This window comes from Sesamum indicum, linkage group LG1 (assembly GCF_000512975.1).
Source record: "Sesamum indicum cultivar Zhongzhi No. 13 linkage group LG1, S_indicum_v1.0, whole genome shotgun sequence".
Lineage (NCBI taxonomy): Eukaryota > Viridiplantae > Streptophyta > Magnoliopsida > Lamiales > Pedaliaceae > Sesamum > Sesamum indicum.
The window spans coordinates 8,102,559-8,120,186 of NC_026145.1; the positions used below are offsets into that span (position 1 = coordinate 8,102,559).

The 17,628-nt window shown below is 36.1% G+C and overlaps 3 protein-coding genes across 3 annotated transcripts in view; 1 reads left to right on the forward strand and 2 right to left on the reverse strand.

Moving 5' to 3' along the window:
* LOC105158363 (reticulon-like protein B2) overlaps positions 1-1,250 on the forward strand; it is a 2,674-nt gene extending 1,424 nt beyond the window's left edge. The window contains exons 2-5 of the mRNA XM_011075105.2: positions 1-131; positions 227-368; positions 701-770; positions 857-1,250. The exon at positions 1-131 is cut by the window's left edge and continues 32 nt beyond it. Coding sequence (XP_011073407.1) covers positions 1-131; positions 227-368; positions 701-770; positions 857-1,026 — 513 coding nt within the window. The 3' untranslated portion in view covers positions 1,027-1,250. The remainder of the gene's footprint in view (positions 132-226; positions 369-700; positions 771-856) is intronic.
* Positions 1,689-9,470, reverse strand: LOC105158377 (nuclear valosin-containing protein-like). Its single transcript, XM_011075124.2, has 16 exons — positions 8,702-9,470; positions 7,787-7,908; positions 7,587-7,675; positions 7,450-7,482; positions 7,253-7,346; positions 6,074-6,116; positions 5,890-5,984; positions 4,954-5,018; positions 4,381-4,877; positions 4,210-4,297; positions 4,034-4,135; positions 3,307-3,875; positions 2,929-3,064; positions 2,785-2,853; positions 2,576-2,692; positions 1,689-2,093 (listed from the first exon to the last, which is right to left on the reverse strand). The coding sequence occupies exons 1-16, from the start codon at positions 8,914-8,916 to the stop codon at positions 1,980-1,982; spliced, it is 2,448 nt and encodes an 815-aa protein (XP_011073426.1). The 5' UTR covers positions 8,917-9,470; the 3' UTR covers positions 1,689-1,979.
* LOC105158386 lies at positions 12,451-17,342 on the reverse strand. The gene is made up of 4 exons (XM_011075137.2): positions 17,012-17,342; positions 15,213-15,359; positions 14,117-14,188; positions 12,451-13,344 (listed from the first exon to the last, which is right to left on the reverse strand). Exons 1-4 carry the CDS (start codon positions 17,231-17,233, stop codon positions 12,676-12,678), a joined length of 1,110 nt encoding a protein of 369 aa, XP_011073439.1. The 5' UTR covers positions 17,234-17,342; the 3' UTR covers positions 12,451-12,675.

Here is a 17,628-nt window from a genome sequence, read left to right on the forward strand (position 1 = left end):
GGTGGAGCTACTGCTATCTGGGTTTTGTTTGATGTTCTTGAGTACCATTTGCTCACATTGGTCTGTCATGGGTTGATCGTTGGCCTGGCTCTTCTATTCTTGTGGTCAAGCATCATGACCTTCATTAACAAGTAAGCTGCCGATCATGTTCTTCCTGATGCTTTTCTGAGTTTCAAGTATTTGAAAGTCATTTACTTGTTTGCCGTCCCTTTACCTTTCTTGGTAGATCTCCTCCACGCATTCCGGAAGTAAGTATTCCGGAAGAGCCTGCATTGAAGTTTGCCTCTGCTTTGAGGGTTGAGATCAATCACGGATTTGCAGTTCTGAGGGACATTGCTTCAGGAAGGGATCTGAAAAAGTTCCTCTCCGTAAGTAGTTTTGATGTTTTCTATTATCAGCCATAACTTCTTTTATAGTTGCATAACTCAAACCTTTTGATGAGGATCGGATTCGTTTTTGCGGTAGCTGTAGTTAAGTTTTTGGAATAATTTGTAGCTGATTGGAGATATATTATTCCTTCAACTTATAGATGCCACACACTATATTTACCGATTGTTATGTACATCGTAATTGATAACAAAGAAACTACATTTCTTGTGGAATCTTTCCTCTTATTGAATAGGGTTGGGCCTTTACTATCAACTGGAAAGCTTTCTCATCATAGTAGTTTTGCATTCTGTAATTTGCCTTTTGCATGCAGGTGGTTGCTGGCTTGTGGATCCTGTCAGTGGTCGGTGGTTGCTGCGACTTCCTGACACTGCTCTATACAAGTAACGTGAAATTCAAATACGCTATTAAACTACTTATGTTTCATTGCAGGCTGAGTTCTAATACAGATGTCATCATTTACAAACAGTTACAGTGCTGCTCTTCACTGTTCCTCTCTTTTATGAGAAGTATGAAGATCAGGTGGACTCTTTCGCTGAGAAGGCAATGGCAGAAGTCAAGAAACAGTATGTGGTATTTGATGCTAGAGTCTTGAGCAAGATTCCAAGAGGACCATTGAAAGATAAAAAGAGGGAATGAGCACATTCTTTATGAATCACCATCTTAGAGATATGTTACTTGGACCACTGTCATATGACGATATGTTATAAAGTTTAGTTCTGTTATGGTAGCATACTATGTCTGACGCACTCTCTGAGGACCACCAAGAATCCTAAATGATATTGTCTATCATGTATACGATTGTATCAGTGCATTAATGAGCTTATGCTTGTGTATGTGAACAGGGTTTTTGTTTTACCTAAGGTTTGCCTTGTTGCTCCCATCGTCTTCTCTGGAGCACTGATACCTTATGTTGGGATGAGATCTTGTAGATGTCGCGACTGAATCTTGTTTGAGTTCTCCACCTATGTTGTTATTGGTCCATTGGAAAAGGCTGAAAACTATGAAAAGCAGTTGGAGCTAGGATGAGAATTGACCATCTTGGACCATACTGTGTTCTTAAATGATCCGCCTTCACATCTCCAAGAAGATCCGACCATTTTTTCTTGCTGCCACCATTTGTCATAAACTCAAACTTCATCCAGTGGGGGACATAAGAACTGAAAGGACAAAATATAGTCAACCATATTACAGGAAACACATCAAGAACATAATCTCAACCAACAGCAACAGATTCTGAGTTCCAGGCTCAGGTTGCAAACGTTGGGAATGAGCAGAATAGCAAATGCAATACAACAATCTGAAAAAAGTCGGCAATCAGCAGACTAGTAGATGCAATACAACAATCCGAATAGTAAATGCAATTTTGCTTATATCATCCAAGTAGCTAGTAAGAGTGGTACTCAATAAGTAGCGAATATCACACTTCTACTCTCACACAACACAATTACTTAACCTCACTAAACAAGTTCTCGACCCTGACAACAGATTTCCTAGCTTCATGTAACCTAATATCATATCATAAATTAGTAGAAACATCCAGGAGCGGCTGAATTCCATGTTTAGATGCTTGGTCATCCTCTTGCTCACATCTACAAGAAGTAAGATAGTTGTTCCTTCTTCCTTGAACCACCTTCCCCATATAGGTCATTCCATTGCTTTAACTCACCCATTATGGAACCTTCAGCAGCAAAGCTAGCTGCAACCTGTTCCAATATATTTGAAGCCCAGCTTAATAACGTTAAACACCATTAGAGCATATCAACGAACTTCATCACAACTCAACTGCCCATTTGGTTTGGGAGGTGCAAAACTCAGATGATATTCAAGCGCATAGAGAAGCCGATGTCATGTTAATAATAATTCAAAATCCTTGAAAAACAAACAAAAACATCGTAAAATTTTTATTTTATCACACAGTTGTGTTTCATTGGTCGAGTGTTGCGGGAAATTATCAAAGATGTTTTAAAGTTCAGCACATCACTAAAGGCTGGACATTCTGACAACATAGACATAAAGTTGATGATGGCCGTTGTCAATAATACCATCATGAGAGTATGATGGCTAGTGCAATAGAGATTCATTTGGTTGTAACCCCAGAATAAACCTTATTAAGCACCAATTGATGATTTTAATTTAAAGAGCTTACTACCCAATTTGGTAAGGGCAAAAACAAAATAATTGTCACCTGCTTTTTGGCTTCCTTAAAATCTTCCATGTTCAATGGCCTGATAGTGATTACCCTTTCCTTCTTATCTGAATCGTCTTTAGACTCCTGCCCTTCCTTTGCTTTGTGCTTCTTTTCCTGGCAAAAAAGAGGGCATAAATTGGACAAAGTTCACATGAAATTGTGAAATGTGTTTTAAAAAAAAACTTTACAATAAGAATAATATTTACTTGATCTTTTAGTCTCTCTTGCTGTATTAACTCTCGAACTGGCCGGTAAGCAGCAGTTATGCACAAGTTCTATTCATAAATACTCTGTCAGCACCGAGATGACGTAATTCAACTATATAAAAAAGTTGAGAGAATAAGAGAAACCTTTAAATCGCTTCCACTATACCCTTCCGTCAGTGCTGCGAGCTCCATGAAATCTAATTCTTCAACTTTCTCTTTGGACACTAGCGTCCTTAAGATCTTCTCTCTGTTCTCCACAGATGGTAAGCCAACCATTATTCTGTATTAATCAAATGAGAATACTGGTCATTATTCATCTGAAAGTACCAAAATGTAATGCAAGAAAGCTGGCACTGAAATGGACATAGTCTTAAAACACCATCGTCAAACATTTACACAGTACTCGACATGTTGAAGAAAAGCTCAAAACTGGGACTAACTGAAATAGCAACCTGAGCCATTTCCTCTAACTGAGCCAAATTGCTTGTGCCTAACTTCATACTGAAATAAGTCGTGAGTTACCTTCTCTCAAAGCGCCTGATTATTGCTTCATCAAGATCAAACGGCCTATTTGTTGCTGCAAGAACCAGTATTCTTTCACCAGGTTTCGAGAGTAGCCCGTCCCAATGAGTCATGAATTCATTCTTTATCTTCCGCATGGCCTCATGCTCGCCAGCTCTATTCCGCTGCCCAAGCATGCTATCGACTTCATCCACAAATATTATGGTAGGGGCGACCTTAGCTGCTAGAGTGAACAAGGCACGCACATTCTTCTCATCTTCACCAAACCACTTAGAAGTAACAGTAGACATTGAAACATTAATGAAGCTCGCTCCTGCTTCATTAGCTATAGCCTTGGCCAGCATAGTCTTCCCGGTACCAGGAGGCCCAAAAAGCAGTATTCCTCTGCATGGTTTCAAAAGGCCACCTTCAAAAAGGTCTGGTCTTCTAAGCGGTAGCATCACTAGTTCTTGAAGAGATTCCTTAATCTCATCCAAGGCACCTATATCTGCAAATGTGACACCAATTTCGTTTGCTGGTATGACTTCTGGCCGTATACGCTTTTCAAATTCATTGTCTGGAGGGATATCCTGATGCAATTAAAAAAGAGAGCGCGCTTTATGAACAGAGAAAACAAGAAGGTAATGGAAAGTCGCAGAGTGATGCAAACAAAAAGATAACTTGCAACACCATTAGCAGCTCCAAGAAAAGCCCCATTAGGAAATTGGAATCGCATATGATTACTTACAGTTGTTTTTGAAGCTGTGGAATCTTCGCTCTTGCTTTCAGATCCAGTGGTTTCGGGTTTTCCTTCAGGCCTTGACCTCACAGCATCTCCGTCTAGTGTTCCCTATTAGTTATGTCATATGATCTCATCAATGTGTTCTATCTATATATGTAGTGTTTAAATTCAGAAAAACCTACCTTCGGCATTTCAGCTCGGGCTTCAAGTTTTAAGGTGTCCTTTCCAGAAGATTTACCTTCCTGAAATATACTCAACCCATGGGACAAGCTAATTCGAACAAGGGAATAAGTCAGCATATTTTTATAGGATAGACCTTTATGATACAACATAATTAGGGGGCATAAACCCACCTCGCAGATGATATCACAAGCTTCCCATTTCTGTAGTCAGGTTCCTTTGTATTCGTCAGATGGTAGGAGATAGCTGATACCACAATTTCTTCTATGTAGTTGCTAAGAACAATTGTATCTGCCAAACAGATTGAACCAAGATCATCGCAATCAAGGTCATTAGCAGCAAGTACCTCAATTATATGATTTCTGTTATCCTGATATTGAATCATTTTCATATCCTCTTCCAGCTGAGACTTCCAGCTAACAAGATGTTTGTCATCATCTGGGGGTCTTATTTCAATGTTATAAGGGAATACAGAAGAAATCTTCTCATCTACTAGTCTGTAATCATTTTCAGGGTCAACAATCCTTGAACCAAGGATCAGTACGGATCCGGACAATCTCTTCAACATTTTCTGGAACATGATATACACTCTCTCAGATCTGCAGAGGAGCTTATCGACGTCCCTAAGATAAAGTATAATTGGACTGATTTTTGCTACTTTGTCAAGAACCTGTTATCATCGATACTAAAACCGTCAAGAGAGAATCTTCAAAAGTCAATAGCAGGATACATCAATGAATCTATACCTTGTAAAGTGTCTGTATAAAAAGCTTATCATCAAAACACCAGCTGCTTGTGCGCATAACTGGAGCTGAAAAGTTGAGATCTAAGATTAAGAAAGGGGAAAAGGAAAAAAGAAAGCCAGCAGGAAACTGTCTTATGAAACAACACAGCAACCAGCAAGAAGCAGATTTCAAACTGCATAACTCTTATTCTTCCAAGCTTGATTTTGGCGATTGCCCATGTAAAGATGGGGATAGCACAACACAACTTAAAACTTTCTTCGAGCTTAATTATTTTAACATCAAGCGGTAAGTAGCATCGCAAAAATGAAGTTCTATTAATTGGAGAAAAAACATCCACATAAGAATAATATTAAGTGATCCTCCTTAACTCTTAACTGAATCAAGAAATGCCATAGTTGGATGCTGTCATGACTATGTGCAAAAAAACGCTTATGGTTTCTTAAATGTGCATGCTTGACAAAATCTCTAATTGTCTTTGGGTTCGTCTTATAGTTGAAATAGAGTTAAAATACCTTACAACTTGGTTCTCGGTTTCCAGCGATCAATTTCTTTTAGCATAACAGAAGTAATCACTTAAAAATCCTAATAAAAATGGCATGTACCTTAATCTGATCGGATATGTAAATAAGGTCTGCCTAGAAACTTCCTTGAAAAACCTTCCACATCATCTTATATCTAAAATACATATATACTATGTACCTTTCCATAAGTTTGATAACTTTCTATTGATGCTTATTAAATGAAATTAAATATCACATACAATTCTTTCTTCTAGAATTGTATATCCATATCCTGATTTTTTAGAAGTATCTCAAGTTTAACGCTAATAATTGCCCTACTTGGGATGCATAAATACACAAAAGAAGTGTGTATGCAACTAGTGGATATACAAACGCAAAGAACCAAGTTCAATTAAGTTCACTTTGATTCAAAAACCTGAAGTTGCAGGTGTACTCATTGAAGCAAGATTATTGATGTTTGCTGCAGATGCATTTCTCCGCAGTTTTGCAGGATTAGAGCCTTCCTGCCCACTGCAAATATTGAAGCATGCCGTAATTGCAACATATATAAAGCTACTAACAACCAACAAGCAGATATGTAGAGAAATTCCATCACACACCTTGATATAAGATCAATTCCACTGCTTTGCCTACGTAACGTACCTACAATAGAAGATAAGCATATGTGAACAATGGAAGAACTATAACCATAGGGCATCCACCAAAAGACCGGGGGGTTTTTAAGCAACATGAAAGCAGCAAAGCATGCTCTACTTTGTCCAGCAATAGCTTCTAGGTACTCTTTTATCCAGAACTACATAAGGGCTAATATACCAAGAATCTGGATCATATTAAACTAGGACTTGTAACCAGTTGACCACATGCTTACCAGACGTAGATAATTATTCCCAAGAGACAAACATATTAACTTTAAACAAACAGATGCTGGAACAGGACCCATTATGAAATACTAGATAAACAGAATCTATCACCATGTTTACTTGCACTTGAAACAGGCACAGACATGAAAAAAAAAGAAACAGAGAAAAAGATGTTTCTGTCGCAAGATAAAGAAAAGGTTTTCGATTGTAAATAATTTAGCCATGTACGATGGAGTAATTCCATTGCCGTGCTCTACAGAATCATAATTTCCCACTCCTTTGACATATCATAATAAATATAATGGAATTTTCCGCGGACAGCACCCTAACCAATATAGGGACATATGAACTCCTTGGTAGTCAGTGACAGTACAAGATACATCCTTCTAGTAAAGTATTTGCTGCATATGCAACATACTTATTCCACATAAAATAAAACCAAGTCATCAACAAGAATTCATAAACGATCGCCATAGTCTTTCTAAAAGACACTGGAGGTTCCTCTGACCGATTCAAGGGCATTTGAAGAGTGAGTAGCCAGCTACAACACGACGATATATTGTCTACCATAGACGTGCATCTGCTACCTATCAAATCCTAATTCCATGTAGAATACTTGGTCAGATGACTAGATTCATAAGCTAATTGGTGAACAATACTTTCCTTAACCAAGAATTGTCATTATAAATCAGATGAAAATAACCTACTATCTAGGCTGATGCAGAACTACCATTTCTTGCATCCGGACTTCTATGTTGTGTAGTAGAATAGTCATTTCGAAGTGAAACATTCAAAAGACTAAAATAATGAGAACAGCTTAATTTCATAAATTTTGAATATTAACATGATGAAGACAAAGTTAAAGATTAGATTCAATTATGTGCTCGAGCCAAACGATAATCATTCATCAATTCATACCTTTAATTTCGTCCTTAGGCTGAAGCATTGAAAACGATCCTAGTAACCCAGACATTCGGCTCAATGTTGTTTCAGATATGGACCTTTTAAAACACTAATAAAGATATGTCAGCATCATAACAAAATACCACAAATATTTGCTCACTTTGTGAATTGCACATTGCGCGGGCAATGGTAATAATAGCTGGTGAACTTACAGTTTCTTTGGGACACCCATACTTGCTCTGAATCTGTTTAAAACCAACCACTCAAAGACTTAGTAGAATAAGTATATGTAAAACAATCCCCTGCTTTAGCAAGTCGGCAGGAATAATGAAATTACATCTGGAATCACCTTCAAAGAAAAATCTGTTACATCTAGCAATAACAACTTGGCTTCAAAATAATGAGCTAAAGCCTTGGCGAGCATTTGCTGATACATTTCTGGAAAACAAGAAACAGAACAATCACATACAGCTCATATTATGCACAGAAAAGAGAAAACCCAATGCAAACCAGACAAACATATCAAAATGAGCAACCTAAGCAACTTACCCGTGGGACCAGAGAGCAAAATTGTTCGACTTGCAGGGGATAGATTCCGTGTATGCTTACTGAAATCAGCTTTCTTCAAATGGACAAAAGCAGCACTTGTTAACAAGACCCTTGTCTGTTCACTGTCATTTAGATGTAGAAAAAAGGCATCAGCATAAACACTCTACAACTTTATTCTTTTCTTTGAATAAGGAAAGTTATTCATCGTTTGGTAATTAACCCTGTAACAGGAAAGACAACATGTTCAACCAACAGTTAGATAGATCCAGTATTAGAATGCAAAATAAGAAACCACATCTTTCATGATAACAACCCAAAGAGTACAACATTAAGAAATTCCATTGTTTTACATAAAATATATAAAATTGTTACATTGCACTACATATTAATCTTTTTGCTGCAGATCCAATCAAATAGTCATCAAAGTCAAAATCGCAGAAGCTGCTTCAGGTAGCTTAACCATTCAACTAACAGCTTGGTCAAGGAAACCTGCATACTGCTAGAAAGCAAAACACTGGACTTCTATGATACTTCATGACCAAGCAGGCCATGCTCATACATAATCATGTGGAATAAACACATATGCAAAGAATCAGCAGATGATACTTTTAAGTAGACAACAGAATATGCAACACTGGCTAGCTAATTATTTGAGATACTCTTTCAGCATTTTGTTTCTGACATGATGTAAGAAAGTTATTAGAAGTTCTACAACAATTTTGGAATAATCGACAAACTTATCAGAATTATTTGATTTCTATTCCTGCAAACCAACAATGAAATAAACGAGCTGAGGTACACAGGTCGAGAAAAAAAATTAACGTGAAACGTGCTCATGATTGTTTAAGTATGTTCTGCAGAAGGCACAGTACTTTACTACTACTGGAGAAGGAATTCTCTCCCCCATAAATTTACCTCAGATAGTAGGGGAACTGATCGAAGGTGGCATTGGTGTCCCTTCCATTGACGATGAGACTTAACATCTCCTGTTCCATAGTCTGCGGCGAAACGCCGCTCGGTATAGAAGCGCCAGCCCATTTTCCGACCGTTTGGCCAGACGCCAACCCAAGGCCAACTCCTACTCCTATGCCCACACCCAATGCCGACATCAACATATGCTTCGACTCCATTTCTTATCAACACTCGCACACTCTCCAAAAGATTTCAACGAATAAATTACAACCAACCAGGAAATCCCGTCTGCCTCTTTGTTATGGAGCATGCACAAATTTAGAAACAGGCTAAAAATGAAAAACACGCGAAACAATATCTGATCTGAAAGCCGCAAAACTTTCCAATAACTATATGGGTAAAACTCTAAAGGATTACCAACTTATATATATTCTTACTTATTGAATTAAATTAACTCCTTATTTTTCAAAACCAGGCGATAGGAAACGAACACAAAAAGGAAAAGGAAAAACAAAATGAGAGCGAAGCGTTCTTTTATTGATTCAGACGGCGGCCCCGGTGGCGGAATCGTTAAAGTGGCGGCGGTGGTGGCGGTGGAGGGCGGTTAGTTCTTTGCAGAGCATCATAGAGGCGGTTCCTTCCCGCTATATCAGGCCTGAGAGTTTAAAAGAAGAGGAGGACGTGGGCCCCATCTTAACTGCGCCTCGCGTGGGAAATAGACGGCTAGGATTGGCGTGGGGCAAAACACTGGCGTCGTCGGATTCGCGAGGGGGTATGCATCAAAATAATGCGGTCTGGTGCGCCGAGAAGCACAACCAATCAGGTATAAGATGGCAGAGATAGAAATTACCTGAAGTACCCCTGGGGTATGATAAATGACGAGTATGCCCCTTATCTCTTAGAAACATTGCAGTTTGGGAGTTCGGACAGAAGTATCTCTATTTTTGGGAAAGTGTTGGATGGAACATCGTAATTTGGGAGCACACAATACCGTCAGTAGATCCGCACCCTACTCTCTCTCTCCCACAACTTTCCATTTCCAAATCTCTCTACCGTATACTTCAAGTCTGCAATATATCTTATCTTACAATATACACACACCACTGTTTTAAATACATATGTATACTGTAGTTTAAATTGTATTTATCTAATTAAATAAATAAAAGATTTAAATATATGTCGAAATTGATTAAAATACATTAATTTTAAACCTACATCTATATCTATACTAATATAAAAAAAATAAATAATTATAGCATTCTTTTCTTGAATTTGGTGTAATTATATGTACATCTCATGTTATTTCAAAAATTATATCTGGAATCCCTAAGGTTTTCTTTCGTCAAATAAATAAGTTCGTCCGCTAGTTAAAATTCACTGAATTCGTTGATATTGACCCAAAAATTGGATAAAACTTCATATTTACCCTTGATTGGCTTATTTATAACTTATTGCAAGTCAAATAAATTTTTTATCGATCAAACTACTCCTATACATCTTCACACGTTAATTCATGTGGGATATATATCTAGTTTAATCAGAAAAAAAAAAAAAATTTAACCTGCAGTAAGTCAGTAAAAAGTCGATCAAAAGATATAATGATTTTTATTTAGTTTTGATGCGTATCAGAAATTTGGTAACACCACAAGGGTCAAAGGATCTTCAAGAAAATCCTAAGATTATCGATAGACTAGCCCTGCAAAACAGAGGTTAGCACTCTGATACTTAAGTCGATAACGGTTTAAGAAAAAATAAAAGCAAAAACTTGAAATAAAGTGAGAATAATGGTGAAATATGATGTGAGAGATAAATATTCATGGAGTGCAAAATATAGGCTTGAAATATGCTAAAAATCGAGAGAGAATAGTGCAAAAAAGAGAAAGTTTGAGGATGATTGTGATGTTATTTGATGTTACCAAAAATTTGCACAAGACCTCTATTTATAGGCATGTATAGAGTTAGATACGAAGTCAAATACCGAGTTCCATGAGCCATTGAAAAGCTATTTGAATTGGTTATCATACGCAACAAACTGTTGGTGATTTGGATAAGTGTTGACTCAAATACATGAGCTAGATAAAATCTTGTCAGACCTGCCTATTTTCCCGAAAATTAGTTACTCATAAATTTTTCAGCTCATTTATGCTTGATTTACCTAGAACCGCCTTGAAATATTCTAGGGGGACGTGAACAAATATATTGGCAAGTTATATGACGAGTCTTTCCAGCTGTATGATAACGTGTTTAGCTTAAATGAACTTATTTCTTGGCCTTACCAGTTCAGTAAAGTAGCAGATAAACCTGTGAGTCTTGGTTCCCTACTGGTGGACGTTGTTTGTCCTGCTGATGGATTCTTATCCATCCTGTTGATGAGCCAGTTGGGCTCTTATACTTAGCTTATTGGCTTGGCCCAATAATTTTAGGGGGTATCAAGTCTTTTTATTAATATCAATCAAACCTCAGGGGAGGGCGGTGTAATTTTTCATGAAAAGAACTCTTCACTCACAAAAGTCACTTTGTGACACTACCATAGCAATTTTTTTGTTGTGTAGGTAATACTTTTAAGTTTTTTTTTTTTTTCTTTTGAAACGTGATGTGTTGATTTATATATTTTATTTTTATTTGTAATACTAGCCTCCACCGCACATGATCCATACAAGTATATTAAAAAAGAATCATAGGGTGAGATGAAAAGAAGAAAGATATTTGTCAAAAAGAAACAAATATGGTAAGAGGATGAGAAAATAAAATATGAGAAGAAACAAAAGTGGAGTATCGTAAGAGAGAAAAAATAAGTTGTGAATGTACGTTTAATAAAAAAAATATTGAAATCACTATTGTAATCAAATTTTTTTGAAGGGATGGATTTAATTAATTTGAATATTCAAAAGTTTGTATGTTAATAGAGTTAATTTTTTTGTAATAGTATAGTGTAAATACTTTAAAATATAAAAAAATATTTGTCATATGTATATAAAAACAACATACCACAACGGCTATTATCCTTAAATATTTGATCAATATAATTACTCATTTATTTTAAATAGTTGATATCATCTTTTAATTATGAATATATATATATATATATATATATATCTTTTCACTTTCACTCTTGTAATCACTTGATTCACTTAAATCAATATTAATTTTGTTTTTAAACTATGTCATATCCATCTAATTATATACGCGCACCTAATACATGCCAGTGTGGCTACTGCGTAGAATATAATAGATAGAACAAATTAATTTATTAAGAAATAATTATATTGTTAAGTGTTTATATATATATATATATTTGAGGGTATTTTAGTTCATCAATATTATAAAAATAAAGTTAATTATGGGGTTGAGGCTTAATAAATAGTACTAATAATTGAAGCACGGTCAATGTTAATTTAATTTTTTAATTGAATGAAATAAAAATAGATAAAAATGAGTAAATGATCAGATTTTATAAAATAATAACTTTGAATTTACATCAAGAAATCTTTTTTGATATTTAGCCAATGCATATCTTATCTATTTTCTCGCCTTAATAAATAATATAGATATATAGATACATATATAATTAAAACTTTTAGATGTTCTAAAAATCCATATTTTTTTTTTTGGTTGGTTTATATAAAAATAAATTAAGATATATGTATTTTGTAGTGACATGGACAAACATTCAATACATTTTTAGTTGTTCTTCGGAGAACTAGAAAACAACAAGAAACGAGTCAGATTATACTAAATCATGCAAGGAGAAGTGACCAACACACAATGCTATTCCCATTACTAAAGACATTCTGTCCGTAGGCTAAATTTATACAAAATGCAGTCACTGCCTTACGTTTGGATAAGACACTGTCTACAGCTTCAACTGATTTACAATTTGCACAATCTAATTCAATATTACAACCAATATATTGCAGTCTCTGTAAATCTCTGTGTTTCCAGTTTACTACTAATGCTCTTAACAAGAAAAAAGAATTTCATCTCATTAAATCCAAGAATACGAAGCCGTTCCACAGGCTGTGCAGGAGCATCGATGGCAATAGGTTCCTTGACCTTGCACACGATACCCCCATCACAACCCCAAGAAGAATCAGTGGTAACATCCTCTGTACATTAAAATGCGCCAAAGCAAAGGCAACTGAACTGACTAAGACCGAGCACCAGACGGGCATGTATTTAGTCAAAGACGGCAGAAGGAAACCTCGGAAGACTATTTCCTCCCACAAAGGAGCACATACTACAAGTACTAAAGCATAAAGTGCCATTGCAATTGGATCACGTGCCATTATCGACTGCTCTACGCTGGAGAGAGTGAAAGGAGTTGATTGTAGAACAGGTAAGAGGTTGAGGTTGAACTGTGAGAGGCGGTTGACCAGTGGAAACATCAAGCACCCGAGAAAAACATCAAAGATCCACTTCCCTCTTAGACTAAATCTAAACCATTCTGATGGAAGGGGACGGAATCGAGACAAACAGCAATGAAGAATCAAAATTCCTGCAAGGCCTTCAGTTACATCTGTGAGAAGGCTGAACAGAGCCTGCCCTCTAAAAGTTAGTGAGTCCTTGCTGATGCCAAGAGTATGGGCTCCAAATGGGATCATCCATGAGCCGACAAACCAGAATGATATAATCCATAGAAGGGTAACCTAAATTACCATAATTTTTCACAAATGATAAAAATCATCAACACCATTTTTTCGTCAGTTGAATCAGTCTAAAGGACGGTACGGTAAATTTCATGGCATTCAACAATGTTGTGTTTTTCAATGGTGACGACCACAGACGAGTCAATGTCCATAGCTTCAGATTGATACATATAAACCATGCAGAGCCTGTTATAGCTTTTCATTTACAGAACAATATTATTTCAGTTATTTATAGCCATAGGAACTCACAGTTATGGAAAAAATCTGAAGAATCAGGAGTAATTACATCGCAGTGAAATAGTAGCCCCAGTGTTTCAAAAGTAATTAAGAAGCAATATTCTTTGAGACTGTTGTGTCTAAAAGAATATAAAAAAGTGAAACAGATTATCAAACAAACAAGAATCACCTTCAAAAGTAACTTATCTCATGAGGGATGATATGTTGTTTATGGCAATGAGTTGCCTTGAGAAAAACAGAGATGAAGCAATAGAACATGCTACAGACTTTTCCAATATGCAACAAACAGTTGCCTACAAAGTATGCATGTTCATAACAGTTCAGGAGACCTCAAAGGGAAAAATATGTAACATTATGTCGATACATACTACTAATCAGGTAGAGAATATAATCTTATGCACCCTCCAAATTAGCCAAGCAACGGATAGAGAATAGGATGATAGCATTTCCTGAAGATGACACAATCACAAACTCCAGGAGAAACTGGTTTTTTAAACTCAGCTTTGCTTCATCATAAAAGGAAATGGACCTTTACCTGTAGTATGGTCTCCGCAGTCCATGGTACAGTCCATGGCTTCCCAATTTCTCCAAAAAATGTATCTAGAACCTGGAAAAGAAATACCATGACCCAACTTATACATTCTATATTTTGATGTTTGTTGATGCACCGTACTTTTACTGAGCAAGTAGAGTATCGGTAATAGCGTTTCACCCTTTTCTATTAAGCCAAGTTTTACTGAATCTTGAAAAGAAATTTCTTTTAAAAAAGACAGCAGATGCTCAATGGAGAATGACTCTTCTTTAGTAATCGGCAGGGATGCTTCATATAAATATCGAGCGAATCGGAAATTTAGAAAGAAAAATTGGATCAAAGACTCGCATGACATGATTTAAGAGCAAATTGCTCAGTAAACAACAGCACATTGGTATTCCACCAATTTCGTTGGACCAATCTTTGCCATTTATATCAAGAATTGGACGATATAGGAAAGTTGATAGTAAATCGACGTATTCTTCTATGATCAACTTCACATGTAAAATTGAATGTAGCGTCAACGTCTGGAAACTGTTACTCTTCTTTTTTGGGTGTGAATGTAATGTATCTACAAGCACCACCGATGAGAGATATGTATCTACATGCTGGTTCACATGTATTCATTAGAACATATAAATAGCCTCCAAGTTTTAGCATGCAACTTCGCTTTAATGCTGTAACATTTCATAATATCTCTTCCAATTCCTTGGTTTGTTTTTTTTTTCTCAATTAAAGAATCCATTCCATTTTTTCACACAATTAGTAGGGAAAATTACAATAATGGTGCTTAAACTACTTTCAACAACTAGACACAGTGACACTTCCATAATTCATCCATGCACCAGTACTATCTTCTAAGCAACAGAAACTTGACCATGTAAGTTCCTACAAACAAACTTCTAATAAAGTAGAAGCTTGTCCCAGAAAACAACTCCATTTGAGCTGTGTTTGTATCCTTTATACAATGAAAAAGGATTATTCAAATGTGCAAGTAACTATGTCCACAGTCACATCAGAACAATGCAAGTACATGCTGCCAATCCTTAATCATCACAATCCAAACTTCAAGAACCAAACAAAGTTAAGGCATTATTACCTCTCTAAGACTCGTAGCCCAGTTTCTTCTTTCAACATTCGGTTTGATTTCTACCTTATCTAACTCATGCAGAATTTCCTCGGCCGACCTCGATTTCGGACTGCCAGATGGAAGTTCTTCATGCCGAAAGCAAGAGATTTTCCACTTCTACAACAAAAATAGAACAGAAGTCAGTCTAAATATCTACGAGAACCCTGTGATACTATTTATACAGATTCGTCACTTCCACTCATTAGCAGAATAGCAGATTATGTTCATTTGGAACCAAGAATTTATCCTCTCCGATTAAAGAAAGTGAAGCATATTCACGGCGATCATCATTCCAGATATTGAAGTTATGATCTCTGGCAAGAGAATCATTTTCTGTCAACAGGAATTGTCAACATGAAACTGAACATGATAATCTTTTGAGTTTAGAGCCCCTAAATCAATTTTTTTTTTCAATTTTTAATTAAGTTCAGCAGCTGATATAATTCTGTTTGTTTTCATATATGTAGTAATTTGTTTGCAAGTAATAATTTTCATATTTAGACTGATGTAAATTCTATTCGTAGTTCTACTCAATCTAAAAATTTAGCTTTAGCATTTGGTACTAATCATTTCCTTCATAAGTGTCCCATTCTTTGTTCCTTATCCTACTAGAAGTCTTTAGTTATACACATACATGTGCAAACCCTTAGCATTCAACAGAATAATTTTATTTGCGAATAGACATTGGTATGTAGAATAATTCATCTGAGAGAAAAGCAATCAGTTTTGTTATCTGTCTGTCAGTCCTCCATGCAAAAATTCTTCGCAGGCATACTCAGGACTAATCATAATTTCTTTCCCTGCATTAGAAAGCCTTATGAAACCCATCAAACCCAGAATGCAACCCCCATATCCAACAGAAATATTCCTATTGTAATGCTGACAACCCGAGAAAGCGATCCAGTTCAATTATCAACCCAGACCTTTGGTCTTTTAGCAATCAAAAACCCAAACAAAAGTTTATCAAGGATATCTAATTTGAACAAGATGCAGACCATAGTTTGTGATAGAAAAAAATTGGATCCTTATGGCTAACAAGTAAAATACAAATCCTATCAATTTTTTTGGGTCCTTATTGCCAAAAGGTGAAAATATTAGAAAAATTCATAATGTAACTTATTCCTATTTTCTTTGTTGGGGCCCTAAAAGGTTGGGTGATTGTGTGGTCGATTTAGCCACATAGATATGAGAATCCACAAGAACAAGATTAAACAGTCTCATCAGCATTGACATATGAATTAGTGAACAAAGAGCAGTATAGAGCATACTCATATTTTTTACCAATCTGACAATCAAGAAACAGAACAAACAGATAAGAGCTCCATCGATGGTGATGCTAGTAAAGGCAAATAATATCAGTCAATAAATTTCTAGAGCTAATATCAATAAGAGAAACATAAGTTCATAAATAAGCATTGAGCATGCACATGTATTTTTGATATGTATGTGATCGAGATGGATTTTAACGGCTATCATCAGTTTACTACTACAAAAACACGTAAGACAAATTCATCCCAATTCAAATTACAAGTGTTTCAACAATTCACCGAAAAAGCACAATGGTTTCACAAGTGCATAAAACCAAGCAAATGACAAATTTCACACATAAATAAGTAAACCCATATAATTAAACAAAACCCACTTCATTTATTACTGTTTTTTTCCATCTCACAGCAATAATCGGTTGAAATCATTCGCACATAACTACATACAAAACATTTCAAAGAATATACAAGAAAAGACTGGACTATTTTTCTGAAAATATTCACCTTGCTTGAGAACCTGTGATGAGCATCGATGACGCGAAAACTTAAAGCAGAAGGAAAAGGTGATGCTGAGGTGAATTTCGAAGCCCTAAATCCAGGGGTTGAAGTTGGAAGGATAGGGCGATGAGGCAGACGGTGAATGCAATTTGAGCCGAGCATCAGACCAACAATAGGCCGGTGATTAAGAGCCCCAAATTTAGGGGTAGATGGAGTGACTGAAATCATGGGCTTTGTGCATTTTGCACAACAAAACCCTAGTTTTTTATTTCAATTTTGCAGTTGCGCGAGCATTTTCTGTTGTTCAAGTTTGACGCTGCATTGACAGTTGAGGAGACAGAGGGGGGGGGGGGGGGGGTTTTGGGGGGGGGGGGGGAGTGGTTTTGTTTGGGAAAAAGACAGGTGATTTCCTACTGCAGTATTTTTCTCTTTTTCTTATTTTTTCTTTTTAAATTTACTAGTGGTCGTGCATATAAAGAATTACAAAAATACACAAAATATAGTGAGCAGATGAAAAATAAAAAAATATGTGGAAGAAAAGAAATGTGAAGTGAAATAAGAAAGAAAAAATAAATTATAATTATGGGTTCATTACAAAATATGAAGTTTGTAAGAAAAAAATA